The following is a 16,882-nucleotide window of genomic DNA, read 5'->3' as shown; positions in this document are numbered from 1 at the left end:
GTCAATGCCTCGAACCATTAAAATTGAATCCTAGAACATGGAAATCCCGTTTAGTTTTTTTGCGAACTGTACACTAACTACATGTTTAATAAGCATCTGTATTGAAAAATAAGTAAATGGGTATGATTAAAATATGTATATTACATGCAACTAAAAAATTATTATCTAGTAATTTCCAAATATAATTTATGTTCCTTTCCACTTCATTATCAATAAAAAGAAACTTTAAAAAATCACACTCTAAGACTTATCTTTACCACTTTAATAAAAAAAAAAGTTTATTTAAATCATATCAACTCTGCTGGAGGTTACTTTTACTTGTTTATTTACTTAATCTGAGTTTTTAAATAACATAGAATCGCCATGTGACGGCAGTTCTATTCCAAAATCACTAATAAAAACCAACTTGATATATTTTAAAGTAAATAGTCTAATAATTTCTAATATCAAAACGAGGTAAATAAGCATTTAAATAAAATTACCTTTGGGATCTATTTCTTGTGCACTTCCTAATTCATCAGTGTGTTGAATTACAGTCAAGGCATCAGCTTCACTAATTTTGTAAGGACTATCTATAACAGTTACTGTAGAGCTAGATCAAATATTACAGTAATTAATTGAATTTAGAGGGAAAAAATTGGATTGAGCATCATAATTCTTTAGAACTAGTCAATGCTTTGCATGACATTTTTCTTATCTCTCAGATACATTTATGCATGATATACATGAATAGAAAAAGTAAGCAGTTTGATTAAATTATTAGAACTTTTAGTCTAGCTCAATTTAAATTTATCAAATTTATAAACAATATAATTTTGAAGTTTCTTTGCTCAGCATTCAACATCTAAAATCACATTATTTAGGTATTCAATCCATAGAAAACATTCACAGTTTTTTTTTTATTTTGTACAGGGACAAGATATTATTGTAGTTTTCTCCCTTTCTTTATTTGAGCAAGTTCTGAGAAAAATGAAATGTCTCCAATTATAATTATTACCTTCCACTAATAATGCCACAATTATGTATGTTTAAAGATGAAGTGAAATATTGCACTATAACAGAAGTCAATTTAATTGTACGAGTTATAATTGCAAGATGTTTTTTAAACTTGCATATAAGTTTAAAGATATATTTACGTCTTCTTTTTAACTGCATTAAGCATATTAATATAACATTTTTCAGATGTGATAACAAAAAACTTCAAGAAAATTATAATATTTATTATTAACAAATTTAGTCAATTCTCTGCTCAGTTATGTATAGTATACCTGAACTGTATAAATGTAAATTACCAATTAAGACCATGAGCTTCAGTTTCATTCCTAATGAGCTTCTGCCAAAACTTGTGAGTATCCTCTACAACCTTTTCAGCAAATTCCTAAAAGAAATATTGTGAACTAAAACATGCACTTTAATGCAAATGGGCAACTCAAGATGTTAATGAGTTGATTATTTAAAAAAAAAATTTTATGATACAAAATAAGTTAAATTAGTGAGGAAAAAGTAGAATATTACTAAAATGAAATAGCAATTAGCGCACAGAAAAATTACTATTTTTTAAATCAAGGTAAGTGATAATAATAAGGAAGTACTTATCCTATATATTGTATTTGATGTCAAAATAACTATCTATAAAAATATTTTTTTTTACCCTAGTGAAGTAAATATGATAAATGAAAATCGTGCTATTTTAAATAAGATGCTTTGCTAACAATTTGAGTTAAGTCCAATATTTTTTTTTACATCACTAATCAGGGGTCTGTCTAGGGTTTTTTTTAGAGGTACCAATTTTGTGAAATTTAAGAATTATATTAAAAAATCAACACCAAAATATGGTAAAATAAAAAAATATTTTCAAAATAATTAAATAGTTTTAGAAAATATCTTAAAAGCAATTTGTGAACTGCCGTTTTTTTTCTAAAATTGAATTTGTGAAAGTACCGCTAAACGGCAGTAAATTTGGCCTGGGCAGACCCCTGAACAATGACATTTTTTTTCCCCTTTCTACTGTATTTCAATTATTAAGTTCCATGATTAGATAAATTTAAAAAGTTCGCCTAAAATGATGTAATTTAGAATTTAATTACCTTAACCCTTTGATAGTTCTGAACGAGTTTGGCTCGCCATCAAACCGTGCTTCATAATGCGCTCAATCGAGTTCCGCTCAGGAGCAGGATTTCGACTGAAATGTTTCCCCAATGCACGCGGATGAGAGTTGAGCTTGTTCTGCATTGATTATGTTGCAAACGAATCCTACTCGTGAAATGTAATTAGGAATTTTTGCAGAAGGAATTTTTTTTGCAGGTTTTTAGGGTGTTTGTAAAGTAAAATGGCTCAAAAGCAAAAGTTTGATAATTATGATTGTTAAAGAATTTTAGGTAATTACTGTAATTTTTTTAGTACAAAAACATTTTTATTTAATTACTATATTTAAATGCTTCATAAAGTTTCACATGAGTTGTATTTATTTAGTCCTTTCACTTTAATATTTGTCTTATATTTATACTTAACTATTATTATTCAGATAATTGATTATAATCATTTATAATTTACTATTTAATACATAATTATTTTAAAATACAAACGTGAGGCAAGCTATCTACGGCATCGCCAGAGAAGGGTGACATTTTCGGAAAAACGGTGGGAAAAAACAGCTGCCACTTTCAATTATTATTTACTGGTAATACTGTGCAAATTAAGTGAACGAAAACTGCTCATTTCCTTAACCGTCAAAGGGTTAAAAAACATTTGATGAATAATATGTATCTGTTCAATAATTGAATTCAGAAACAAATTTTAAAAAACCTAATAAAAAATGAACCCTGGGAACAGCTAAATTATATAGATTCTATATGCATGAATAAATCTTTCCCACCAATATATGCAACAAAATTTCATATTATTGGTTTCATGGTACAAAACTAGTCCTATTTTTATAAACATGCTGATTTCTGAATTTCATTTACTTATAAATGTTATAAACCACAGACATTGAAAAATAAGTTAAGCTCAGATTTTGGTTCACATTCAAAATATATGTTTTATTTGTAGATATTTACTCACTTTATTTTTAGGTTCACCATTGAATGCAAATTTGTTTTCTGGGTTACCTGCTGGCATTTTATAAATGCGGAACCATTCATGAGTAGCCTATCAGAAATAAATAATAAAAAAATACTCAGAACAGTTTGAGACATTTTCCAAAAATAAATATTCCAATTGAACAATATTAACTGTTTAAAAATTTGATAATTTATTGAACCCTTACTGATACTATTCATAATTAAATCCCCCAGTGGCATCACACAATTTTCACAACTTAAAAAAGAAAGTTCTAGAAAAAATTTTAAACTATATGAGACAAGTAAATCAGGGTTGCCACTCAAATCTGGAAGGAAAAAAACCCCTGTGTTTTCCCTGCACATATTATACACAATATATTAAGAGGAAACAACAATTACTGTGCTCTTGTGTGAGATATATAACGCTAACTATATTTATTAGTTTTAATTGTTGGAAAAACGGCTGAACATACTTAAATAATGCTATAGTAAATGAAATAGTTTAGTAAAACTGAAATATCATAGTTAAATATCCCATAGATTACGCTTTGAGTGGTTAACATTTTTTAAAAGACGAAAATAAGAAACAAAATTTCCTGAATTTTCCCAGTTGGTAAAGAAAAATTCAAAATTCTCTGCATTTTCCCTGTTATTTTAGGTGATTTTTAAATTCCCTGTATTTTCCAGGTTTTAACTGCTCTTCCTGTGGAGTGGCAACCCTGTAAATATCTAATTCTAAATATATTTACTAACTACTAAAATACACCGAGTATAAATGCTCAGTCGTGAGTGTTACAGGAACCCAATTTTTTAAGGCAGGCAAATATGAATTGCAGTCGCAATAACTTTCTCATTTTTAACTAAAAGACATTTAAATTCATAATAATTGGCAAAAAAAAAAATTTTTTTTAAGGAGACTATTAGAGATTTCTAATTATTAAGGGGGACATATACTTACCATTTCCTGCCAACAATGACCACACATTAATAATATTATAGTTTACCTAACAAATGGTAAGGGCAGATATTTTAGTTAGATATGGATCTCAAACTTTTAAACTATTAGATCAATAAAACAAAAGTTGAGTAACTATTATTCTATAAACTTACAGAAGGACTGTCAAAAAAAAAAAGACTGACACAGGAATTTTTAATACCAATTTTTATGCTAAATTTCAAGAAATAATTCATAGTGTCTTCATGTATCATGAAATATTTTTAATCTTATGTAAGAGAAAAATTATATGCATAAAAAATGTTCATTACTTTAAAGGAGCTAAAAGTAAAAAAGAGTGTGCAGCCATTAACTAAAGTAGGTTCAATATAAAGCTGGTTAAGTGCAGAAAACAAAGCTCATCTGACAAGAAAAGTAAAAATCACAACAAAAATAAATAAACATGCTTAAAACAATTTTTTACAAAAAAAAAGCAAATTTCAGATAAATTTAGAATAGCAAGGATATGCATTTCAAGAAATGATTAAATGCAGAGTATTTTCATAATTATTTATACGTATTTATTCTGCAGACGAAACTAGAAATTGATTTAAAGATTACTCATCATAATCGAAAAATTTAAGAAATAAAATTTCTAAATATAAAAATAAATAAATGAAAATTACAATTAAAAATTTAATTTTCACGCTATATGTTGTAAAGATTTTTTTTAAGAAAAAAGTGATCTTACTCTCAAATATCCAGGGAAAATTTTTTCAACATCATCAATGTCTAAAATTAAAATACAAAAGTATTTGAAATTTATGTTATAACTGTAAAAGAACTATGTAATCACAGGAGAAAATAGAAAAAAATTATAACATAGAAGATGTCTTTTTAGATACAACATAACTGAAATAAACTTTCAAAAATAAATTGAACTTTAATAAACAAGCAAAAATGCACTCAATTGTGAATAAGTTCTTATGAAATTAGATTTTATTTCTTTTCATTATTACACACTGCTTTTGAGAAACTCATCGCCTTACTATTTGGAAAGCCGTGTAGGTAGTATGAAATTTTAATAATTAAAAATAAAAAACTATGCAGACTTAAAACCTAAACCCATAATAGTGAACCCTATATAATTGTAATTGCTTACACAAAAAGTTAATCCTACAGGATGCATAGAATACCTAAGATCTGACTTAAAAAAATTTTTATTATTTTTATTTTTGAAAGAATCAAGAAAAAAAAAATACTAAATCCTTACATCATTCAAACAATCATCAAACCTAATTGCAAATAAAAGTTACCGTTTTTGGCTTAAAATTTTGAACTCTATTGGACAACAAAATATCAACTGAGGTTTGTTCAAATTTACTTGATACTTCACAATTACTATTAGATTATTTATTACACACATCTATTTACACAAATGTAAATTCGTGTAAAAGAAAACTAAAAAATAATTAATTCTTTTTTTGAATATGCAAGAGGAAAAACAATATTCCAAAATTTTAACAGTGAAAACAAATTTTCGTAATGTTATATACTTCAAATGTACTTGATATAAAATTTTGCCACACTTCAAAAGATGATTGATTTTTTTAATAACAAAATAATGGAACACTTTTAAACATTGCTTACCATTAATTTCATCAGCAACAGGATCATTAATATCAATAGCTATAAGTTTCCAATCAGTCTCCCCTGAAATAAAATAAAAATTATATATATCTCTCAGAACTTTTATACACATTTTAATACTTCTATACAAATATATCAATTGTATAGATTTCATTGTAATATTCAAAATTTTACCTTCATCAATAAGAGCCATAACCCCAACCACTTTTACTTGTAATACTTCTCCCCGTTTAGCTACCTAGAAAAATAAATTTGCTGAAGTATCAAGGGAAAAAAATCAGTTCATTCATAATTTAAAAATGATTCCATTCCTAGTTTGATTAAAATAATTGTTTTTCACGTGTATCGGCATTGCTTCAAATCTTGTAGTGTGGACAGTACAGGTGTAAGAACAAGAGTGAGCTAAAAAAATATTGAATGCATACATCTTGTTACCTTCCCCCTCTTCCCTTTAAAAAAACATTTTATGAACAAAACTTTTCCCTTCAAAAAAAAGAATTACACAGCACACATGAATACAAAATATGCATAAAAACATTCTGGCTTTAATAAAAAATTGTGAAAGCATTACGTACATTTTTGCATGTTTTATATCAAAATGCATTATTTATTGGTGATAAGACAACGATAATAATAAAACTAGAAAAACAATCTCATTGTATTTTAGCATTATTTTTAAACTATTAATTTCACAAGCTAATAGTAAAAGTGCAAAAATAATAAAACTATTGATTTAATAAAAGACCACGATGAAAATAACTACTAAGAGTTATTTGGAAAGCTTTTACCAGTAAAGGAGGAAATTATTGCAAACACAAGCATTATTGTACTGTTATCAAAACACACTTTCTGTTTTCAGGAATGAATTTTCTACTGCAGAGGAAAAAAATTATAAAAGACAAATAATCAAGGGGGGGAAATGTATTATCAGTTTAGCTTAATTTTTCAAATAACCTCCTGAGGTCTGAGACATTTGTATCTGGTCTTACTCCTTTATTACAGCTCTACTACAAAGCATAAATCATTTTTAAATTAAGTGTTAACCATTATTATAAAATTTATTTTTTAATGTAGCATCATATGACATTTTCATTCACTTAAGTAACCAATATTAATAATAACCTGTCATGGAAACTTAGTTTCTCCGGTAAAATAATTTCAACATATAATTTTAGTTTCAAGGTTAATACCAGCAGCTGTAGTTTAACAGAAAGCTGAATTATAACTAGTGTTTGGTTAGGTATATAACAACATAAAAAATATAAACCTTTAAATTAGCATAAAATAAAAAAAAGAATCCTGCTTCAAAAACACAGACAAATATTTCACTTTTCATGACAATGTAAAAATGGCAAGTATGTAAAATTTCACACATGTATAATTTTTTCAACATGGTATTAATTATAACACAAATACTTTCAGAAAGAATAAAAAAAACAAAAGACACCAAAGTTTTCTTTACCCTGGAACCAATTTCACAGACATCAACAGGATCATTATCACCTTTACAGTTAGTTGATTCATCTATATGATTTGGATCTTCCCAGGTCTAAATGGCAAGAGAAATTTTTTTTTTATAAACATATAAATCACAAAATGATTTATAAGAAAAATATAGTTCTAAAAAAATATATATATCTTTAGAAAATAAGCTAAATTTCACGAAAATGATGAAAACTTGAGTGTAAAAAAGCATACCATATATGTAGAATTAAAGTAATTGTTTGTAATAATAATAAGGTAAAATGAAATACAAAAATAAAGCACACTAAAATCTATATCAGTCCACTTTATTGCAATAATTTCTGTTAGATAATAAATGACATTAAAGAGACTTAAATCCAATGTTTCTTATTATATTCTTAAATTCATATTTTGATTAATAAAATGCATACAATTATTTTATTCTTTAGTTAACAAAATGTTAACAATTCTAATAAAAAGTTATAATCTATGGAATACATAGACATGGTGCATAGCCAAATGTTTCCACAAAAAATAAGCACCTTTTAAGTACTTCTTAAGCATTCAAAAAATATTTTTTAAGCACTATATACTAACAAAATGCAAAATAATTTTCAAAGACTTTAGATGATCATGATAAAATAACCAGTTTCTGACAAAGAACTCTTTTCTTGGTTATATTACCCATTATTAAAAGATGAAGAGGCTTTTCGATTCGATATCAGACGGTGGAAAATGGAGATTAAAATTGAGAATAGATTGCAAAATGCAGTAGAGTTGCAGATGAGAGTGCAAGTATCTTACTGAACTCAGCTCAGTAGATGCACATGCAGACCTGCAAGTATTTCATCAAACATGTAAAATGATTGGCGCTTTCACACACAATAGACCAAAGAGATGACGAAAAAGATTTTGATTGAATGAATTGCGAAGATGTTGAGTAGAACAATGTGAAAAGCACGGTTTGCATAATATATGGCGAAAATAGACATGGTAAAGAAAATAAGTATCATTTTTGAAACAAGAGAATTAAGCACTTTTTAAAAACAGCCAAGGAAAAAAACAACTTTAAGGGTTTTTAAAAATCAAAAGCAAGCACCTTTAAGCACTTTTTAAAAATGCTACGAGCCATGATAAATAATATAAACTTATTAACTCATGACTCAGTGTTTTCATAATTAAATATGGTTGTTAAACAAATTCTGATAATTATTGTAACGGTCTGTTATAATGACAATCCACAATAGCAGAAATGTAGTTTGTTGCTATAACAGGGTGACCACTCAAATCAGATTTCAAATTTCCCTGATTTTTCCAGATAAAAATCTTAAAATTTCCAAGTTTTAGTTTCTTTATTCTAATAAAGTGTAGGATGTGGGTACAAGAAAAGTGTCTATATTATAAAATATATAATTCAAAATGTTATTTTTTTAACACATCTTGAAAAAAATAATTTATTTTGACAATTTGGCAAGATTTTTTATTCATTTTTTAATGTTTTGGTACAAAATTTTGAATCAAAAATCATATATTGACCAACAAAAGAGTAAAATTAAATATTAGTACATAGTTAATTCTTAAAATAAAAAAAAACTATTTTTAAAATTAAAATATGTTATAAAAGGATAAAATGAAATAGAAAAAATTAGCATTAATGCAACAATTGTAACAATTTGTCGACAAACATTGCTGTTAGCGATTGTAAAAAAAAAAAATTTTTGATTGGTTGGTTTGCTGAGAAAAAATAATTCACAGATTTCTTTTAATGGGAATACAAAAGCTTTCAGAAAAAGAGTGCAATATAAAATCTATTATTATTATAACCAACTAATTTTTGGAGAATTTTATCAAGTTAAAAATACAAAAACATTTTGTCAAAATGGAAAAAAATTACCACGAAAGCATTGGAACAAACTTAAGCCATAAATGGGTTCAGCCCAAGGACAGAATTTAAAAACAGAAGCTAGTATCCTAATCCCTTCTTCAACCTCCACCACAATCCTTCCTAAATTGCACAGCCCATAGCGGTCAAAGGTTTCCACATTCGTTTAGCAACAGTGGGAGAATTTTATGTGGCATTCTAGTTAAACAGAGCTGTAATGGAGCAAATTTTGATGCAAGCAAAGTATTGCTAAGTTGATGATAGTTCAACTGCTTGGAGATACATTTCCGTTTAAAAAAAGTGGGTAAAATGGATGAAATAATTTAAATTAGTGAAATTAAAAAAATTTGCAGCTTTTCTTTAAAATTCCCTGATTTTTCCAGTATAAAAAAAATTCCCTGATAATTCAAGGTTTACCAGGTGGCCACCCTGTATAAGTAACTCACATATTTAAAATTGAAATAGCAATCAAAAAAGTGTTCTATTAGTGCTATGTGTTCTATTAGAAGCTAAGCTGATTAATTAGCCGTATGACTTCTTCAAATTCTCCAGTAATTAATAATTGAAGTCAAAATACTTTTTGATTTGGAATTTCTTTTCCTCTTGACAAATTTTTTTAAATTAAAAAAGTAATTTTTAAGTAATTGTAATTTCTAATAAAATTAGAAAACCAAGAGAAATTTACTAATTCCAGTAGTCTCTTGAAAATTTTAATAGATGCAATAATGATGTGGTAGCTGATCATACTGATAAAGAGGTGAACAATTCAAATAACATATCTAATATTAACTCATTGTGCTCTATTTTTCATTTGAATTTTGAGAAGAATTTAGTAAATAAGAAAAAAACTAATGTATCAAAAGAATATTTCAAGTATATAATTCAGTAGTATATCCTAGTACCTGAGGTAAAGCTCCATAGTTCCAAATATAACCATGATGAGGAAAACAATTGTGAACGTATCGAAGAGCCCCCTTTTTAACATCTTGCTTTATGGGATTCAATGCATCTTTTGTAGCTATCTGAAACATAAAACAATTTATTCTTTGGTCAAATTTCTAATTGCTACAGATAAAATTATTAAAATACTATTATAATGCATGGATATTAACAAATCTAGTCTTAAAATGTGATATTTTATTAATCATAATTTAATATATGCAGTCAAACTTGTTTATACTGATAATTAAAGCTTGAAAGCAATTTGCTCGTTAAATCATTGAACATATTTTAATATGTTCAATGATTTAACGAGCAAATCCTGAATCAGTTCAATTGTACTAGTTACTAGTGATTGTCATTTTTCAAGAATAGGTCCCTAATTAAATAACAATTTCCACTAAAGTCAAAATTCCTAAGAATGAACTTAAAACTTGATTTTCCCCATTTCCAAGTTCTCTTTAAAGTTCATTCTAAAGATTTTAGCACATCCTAATTATATTATAAGTGTATTAATAAACCAAGCAGTCAGCACATATTATTCCTAAACAATAGGTCATCAAAATATTAGGTCAGGAACACTGGTCTGCCACATAAGAAACAAGAGGTAGAATCGTGTAAATGGTTTACATAGATGCAAAAAAATTTCAATTAGGAATTTCATTACAATGTGTAAAAGATTTAATAAATATAAAGTCTATTTAAACATACAAAATAAAGAGAGTCTTGAAAAACATTTTTAAAATTTTATTTTATGTGAATCACAAAGCAAAATATATATCTCTAAGTACAGAGGAATGTATTTAAGAGAAACTTTTTTTTACATTTATGTTTTATTCAAAGGTTAAGAGAGTACCTATGGTCTTATTTTATACACACATTGTCATAAAATAAATTTATTTTAATAACTTTTGCTAATAAATTTCATAACTAAATTTGATATTAAAAACTAATAAAACAAATATGTAACACTGTTGATAACTTGTATTACTAAAACTAAATAGACTTGTTTATGATAATGAGGATTGATAACAAGTAATAATTTAGGTTGAAAAAATCGTCGAAGGGCTCTTTTAAAAAAAAATATTAAAAGTTAAAATGAGAATCAGTCTATAAAAGGCTAATAACTTTATACTTCAAGTGTAAACACATACATAAACTTGAGTTACATTTCAGATTAAATAAAAATCTAAACTAGCTTTTTAAAAATTATCCTTCAAAAAATTTTTTATCATAAATAGACACAAATTACTTTACCTCCATTTTTGCATTTGTCCATCGTGGAATTTCAACAACCATATTGTAAATTTTATTTTCTTTATCAGCAAACAATGGTATGTCATGGAATGGTGATATAGGTCCATTTTCATCAGCTGTAAAGATATAAATTATATAAATTGACTCCAACTGATAGGATAAAAAAAAACTTTTTATAATTAAAAATTTTATAATTTTTTTAGAAAGCATATTTGTAATAGGGAATAACACTTATTACTAATTACATTATTCATAATTGTTATGAGTTTATAACAGTTGGGTCTATTTTTTTAAAAATTGCTTCTGAACACAATGATTTTTTTTTTTTTTTTTTTTTGAAAAATAAAAAATTGTCAAAAACTTTGAATCACACATTTGAAACATCACTTTCTAATACACTCAATTTGCACAGATTCTATTGTAAATCTACAAAATTAGTGCGCAATTGACAACATATTGCTCGCTTATTTGTTACTTCCTATTATAAAAATATGGAAAATTTAAAGTAGGAATTTTAGACAAATCCCTGCTTTTTGTAAAGAACTGGAACAGGAGGAACTGAGACAGATGGGACCTTTCATTATTGTAACCCCTCTGATAAGGTGGAGGCCAATGAAATATTTAGCCCTAAAACCAGTCATCTAACACCATGGGGGGTAAAAGGGAACTGACACTTCCTTAAACCTTTGTATGCTATTTGTTCTTCTCTACCTTTCAAACTAGTTTTCAAAACGCTAACAAATTTTAACAAAGAAACAACTTATAAATTTAAAGAGCATTTTACACTTAGATAAGGTTATAAATTCAAGTATAAAACTTGATCCAATCTTGATAAATATGCTAGTTAAAGATCTAAACAAATCTTGTTAAATCCAATCTAAACAAATCTAAAACCTCTCAATAAATGTTTACATTATAACAAAAGAAGTTATAAATAATCACTATATATATTTAATGTTAGAAGCAAATTCTGCAATCTCATTACGGATTTAAATAGAAATTTAAACTACTGGGGGGAAAAAACAACAGATTTTTGATAATAAGCTCAGGTGTGTGAAGCTTAAAATTTTTTTTTTACAAATAGGATTTTAAAAACTGACTACTCTACTTACATCTATCAAAACATTTTTTTAATGAGATAATAGAGATGAATTGATTAAAAGTTAAAATAAACACAGGCTTAATTTCAATTTTTGTAGAAAATAAAAACAACTTAAAACTTACTAGTTTTAAAATAATGCTACTTTATGGTTAGCTGTGCACTAGCAGAGAGGCCCAAAAACATTTAGGCCTTAACAAATGAGACTTCCATATCACGAACTGTTGAAGAATTATTGCCTAGTCTTGGCAAGTTCGGGTTGTGGACTGCCAAAGTCTGGATAAAACATCACAGAAGACAAATTCAAAAGGTACTATAACTTGCAGTCACCACCTCACCAAACCTCTACATATTTATTTTATTTATTATTATTTTTTTTTTAAAAAAAGCAAGTTATAAATCCATTTGGTGCCTTGGCAGTTAAAAAAAGTAAAAGAAAATAAAAAAAGTTGAATTTTCCTGGGCCCAACTAATTAAAATGTACCAAAATAATAATAAAAAAAAATAACTAAAATTTTAATACATTTTTTGAGGGGAAAATATTAGGTTATCCCATAAGACTTGTATAAAAAGCAGTAAAATGTGAATTTTATTTTTAAAAGACTAGTAAATAAATGTAAATAAAAATATGAGAATTTAGAAAAAAAAAACTTATTAAATTTATAAAATCTAGATGACTGTTATAGTAAGGACGAACGAAAATAAGCATTGCAATCAGCACTTGATTCCTGAAACTTCAATGAGTTAAGGATGAAAATCAATTAAAAAAATTTACCTTTAACCTTTGCCTCTACTGGATAAAAACTTGTAAAATATAAGTACATTACAATGCATAAACTAGACATAAGGTTTAGACATTTAATCCTTAGCTTAAAAAAGTAAAATATAAATTACACTGCATAGTACTTTATTAAATAGAATGCTTATTTTGTTTAAAAAAAGCCAAGACTCATTTACCTCACAATTAATTTAAATACATTTTATTCCTACAAAACATTTTCCCCTCTTTCATTAAGCTGGTAATTGTAAACATTTCATTGGCAAGATCTTTATTAAATAAGTCAAAACAGTATATAAGTCAGCTCTAACACTTATTAAATAACTTTTTTTAAACCTTTACTATTACTAAACTACATTTAATACAAATTAAACTATTAACACAATTCTTAAAATATCATAATAAATTTCAAAAAATATATTTATTTACTGGAAACTGTCAAAAAAGTAATTAAATATTTTTTAACTTGAAAAATTCATAAATTAAAATAAAATCTGCCTCAACCCCAAATTTTACTTGAAGATAATTTAATTCATCAAACCACTTAAAAGATTATGAAAGCTATCTCTACAGAGAAGAGCTATCTCTTATCTAGTATTATATTTTTTACGATTGACTAGATTTTTGTAAATTATATAATTTAAGTCACTTAGAGTAAATTTCCTTCGATTCTCGTCAATATCAAATCGAAAAATAGTAACAACAGAAATTAACAAGAACTCGTCTTCCTCCTTCTTGGAATCGAGAAATAATGTTAATAAAAATAATGAACTTACTGTAAAATATACGATAGCTCAAAGTGTTAGGTGATCCCCTTTCTACAATGCTGAAAGACATGTTACGAGAAGAAGCTAATTTCAGAAGGTTCCTCTGTAAATTCTGAAAATGTTGAAATTGAGTACACAATGTTTTGGAATGAACAAATGACCGAGCAAGTTTTGACGCGTGTCGAAAAAATAGCATGAAAGTTACGTGATAAAAAGAAATTTAGTCGTTCATCAAACTAGATTTAAATTTAAATAGAACGTGAAGCAAATAGATCAGACGGGAAAACAAACAAGAATAGCGCCATCTAGTGAACGGAAAAATTAATAAATTATTATGCCGGTAGAAAGCACAGTCACAGTTACTTATTTGTTTTGCACACTTTAAACTTGAACTAAGGCAGCATTCTTACCAAATGCATTTGCCGCAACTCGTATCACCGTCGGGAAAATATGAGAGCCTGATTAAAGGAATATGTTTTCCTGAAAAAAACTCAGCAAAGGACAACTTGTCAAATTTTATTTTGTGATATAGCTAAATCAAGAACCGAGAGTTAACCGAGCTTAAAGCCAAAACGTAAATGCAGGTGGGTTAATACAGGTGATAGTTGATGATTTTTCCTTTTTTAAACATACACGAAGCATACAGAGCTTCATAGAGATTACGGAAACATGTAGAGCTCGTTAGGTAATAGAAATCTATTAAACCTTTTTCCTTCCTTCAGAGAAAAATTTACTTATGAATATGAGGCAAACATACCGAAGCAGTTAAGAGGCTCCATTCTATTCGAGTTGTGTATAGATCTACCTTATTCTCTCGATAAAGATAAAACCTTCTGCAGCTGCATTGGTTGTAAATGCTCCCTATTTTCTTTGCAAGGAAAGATTAGAACCCTGATTCTTTAACCACTAGGCCACCACTGCACTTGCATACAAATGGAAATTTGTGAAATACATTAAGCTACGAAAGATTCTCTAATCAAGTTCTTATTTATGCGCGAATGTTTCTATACTGTGAGAGTGTTCTCGCTACCTCTGCAGACTCTTTATCGCCTATATCTCTGGGTTACTGTATCCAGTGTATTTTGAGGCCTTCGGGTAAACGGGCTCACACAGTGAACGTCTCAATTCAACAAAAAGTCAGGGCCGTAACTACGCCGGGGCACCGCCCCGGGGCCCCGACGGTCAAGGGGGCCTCATATGAAGAGACCACATCATGTTTTTTTTTTTTTTTCAAAACAAAGCACTCTAATTATATATATGTAGGAAAGAAATTGTGTTAAGATAGTGTTGATGAAAATTTTCTTTTTTGTAATTGCGTACCTACTATAACATAAAGGGAAGGGTAAAAAACGGTAAAACACCTTTTCACAATTTATTTCCCTTTCTTAAAAGAACAAACATGCTTTGCAGAGAAGGGGAAAGGCCACAGCTGCATGTAGTTGATTGCGTCAGACCCAGTGGCAGAGGGCCCCTCTAAAATTTAGATGATGGGGCAAACGATGCGTTTCACCCCTCCTGAAATTTAGACACTCACAAAAATAAAGTCAAGTAAAATCAGTAATTTAAAAAAAAGGATTTTTTTCAATTTTGAAGTTATTTTTGAAATAGAAAACTTTATATTCCTCTAACATTTATGTGCCTTGCCTCTTCTGATATTTAGTTATTCGCCAAGACGAAGTCTAGTAAAATAGGTAATTTTCGAGGGAAAAAAAGGCTATTCTTTTTCAGCTTTGAAGATATACATCAAGTTATTCTGTGTTATGGGCGATTAATATGTTTTTTGACTTTTGAAAAAGTAAAGTAAAAGTAGAAAAAGTATTTTATTTCCAACTTTTACTCTATTTTCTACCGAAATAGTAATGAGGGGGCGAACATAGTTTTTCGCCCCTTCTGAAATTTCAAAGTGTTAAAAAATAATAAAAATTGGTAACTAAAAAAAAATGTCATCTTTGAATCTATTTTCCAAATAGAAAGCTTTATTTTCTTCTGAAATAAAAGTAAGGGGGTGAAAAATTTGCTTCTCATTTTCTGAAATTTAGATATTAATAGAATAAAATCAAGTAAAGTTGAAAATTTTAGAAGAAAAAAATTTTTTTGTTTCATAACTTCGACGATATTTTCCAAATAAAAAACTTCATTTTCCTCTTAAATTATAGTAAGGGGATAGAAAACTTTAATTTCTTCTGATATAAAGTAAGGGGGGCTAAAAAAATTTTTGTATCTTCAGAAATTTAGACATTTGAAATAATAAAGTCCAGTAAAATTGTTTTTTTTTTCAAAAAAAAAAAAAAAACTTTGAAGCTATTTTTCAAAAAGAAAATTTTATTTTCTTCTTAAAGTGAGGAGGTGAAGAATATATGTTACTTCAGCCCTTCTGAATTTCACACATTCGCAAGAATAGAGTCGAGTGAAATTTATATTTAACTCTTATTTTCGACTTTAAAGCTATTTTCCAAATCGAAAACTTTAGCCTCCCCTTCCGAAAATTTGACATTCGCTATAATAAAGTAAAACAGAATTGAGAATTTCAGAAAAAGAAATTACTTTTTTTCCCAATTTGATAACTATTTTTCAAATTGAAATAGAAATCCCCCCCAAGAAAAATGCTTCGGTTTTGTTTCAATTTTTTCTACATATTACAACTTTTAATTTATTAAAAAAATTTAAAACAAAAACACGAAAAGAGAAGCGGAGCACATCATAAAAAAACATAACAAGTGTTTAGAAAACTAAAATAAGCACCACTGTTTTGCATCCTGAAAAATGCATTTTACACTGAGACTAATAGATATATTTGAAAGCATCTTTTGACTGTGGGTGGTATGAAGGTGTTAAAACCTTCATACCCCCCACAGAGTTGACCCACAGTTATCTGACTCCTCAAAAAATAGCCATCTCCTTTTACACCATGGGAAAATGACCTTTTCCTTCTTTAAATTGCCTTAATCATTTTTATGACCCTGGGCTCTTTTGTGCTTTTATAAAATGTCATATATTTACAGTACCATCTATATGTCCCTTAAGTTGTCTTAAACTAGAAATTATCTAGA

The 16,882-nt window shown here is 27.5% G+C and overlaps 1 protein-coding gene across 7 annotated transcripts in view; it reads right to left on the bottom strand.

The window, feature by feature from the left end:
- Nurf-38 (Inorganic pyrophosphatase Nurf-38) overlaps positions 1 to 16,882 on the bottom strand; it is a 54,010-nt gene that overhangs the window by 999 nt on the left and 36,129 nt on the right. For 6 of the 7 annotated variants that reach the window (XM_071186723.2, XM_087151850.1, XM_071186722.2 and 3 more), the window contains 10 exons: positions 13,842 to 13,944; positions 11,189 to 11,304; positions 9,895 to 10,014; positions 7,109 to 7,195; positions 5,821 to 5,884; positions 5,647 to 5,709; positions 4,748 to 4,788; positions 3,064 to 3,150; positions 1,293 to 1,378; positions 483 to 592 (listed from right to left, as the gene is read on the bottom strand). In XM_071186723.2, coding sequence (XP_071042824.1) covers positions 483 to 592; positions 1,293 to 1,378; positions 3,064 to 3,150; positions 4,748 to 4,788; positions 5,647 to 5,709; positions 5,821 to 5,884; positions 7,109 to 7,195; positions 9,895 to 10,014; positions 11,189 to 11,304; positions 13,842 to 13,944 — 877 coding nt within the window. Of the gene's footprint in view, positions 1 to 482; positions 593 to 1,292; positions 1,379 to 3,063; positions 3,151 to 4,747; positions 4,789 to 5,646; positions 5,710 to 5,820; positions 5,885 to 7,108; positions 7,196 to 9,894; positions 10,015 to 11,188; positions 11,305 to 13,841; positions 14,089 to 16,882 lie in introns of those variants that run through there. The other variant, XM_016067834.4, reaches the window with a different exon arrangement.

Source organism: Parasteatoda tepidariorum, chromosome 9, assembly GCF_982258835.1.
Source record: "Parasteatoda tepidariorum strain Cologne lab strain chromosome 9, Ptep-v5.0, whole genome shotgun sequence".
Taxonomy (NCBI): domain Eukaryota; kingdom Metazoa; phylum Arthropoda; class Arachnida; order Araneae; family Theridiidae; genus Parasteatoda; species Parasteatoda tepidariorum.
Note: the sequence above shows the minus strand (reverse complement) of the source record. Positions and strands in the feature narration are given on the sequence as shown.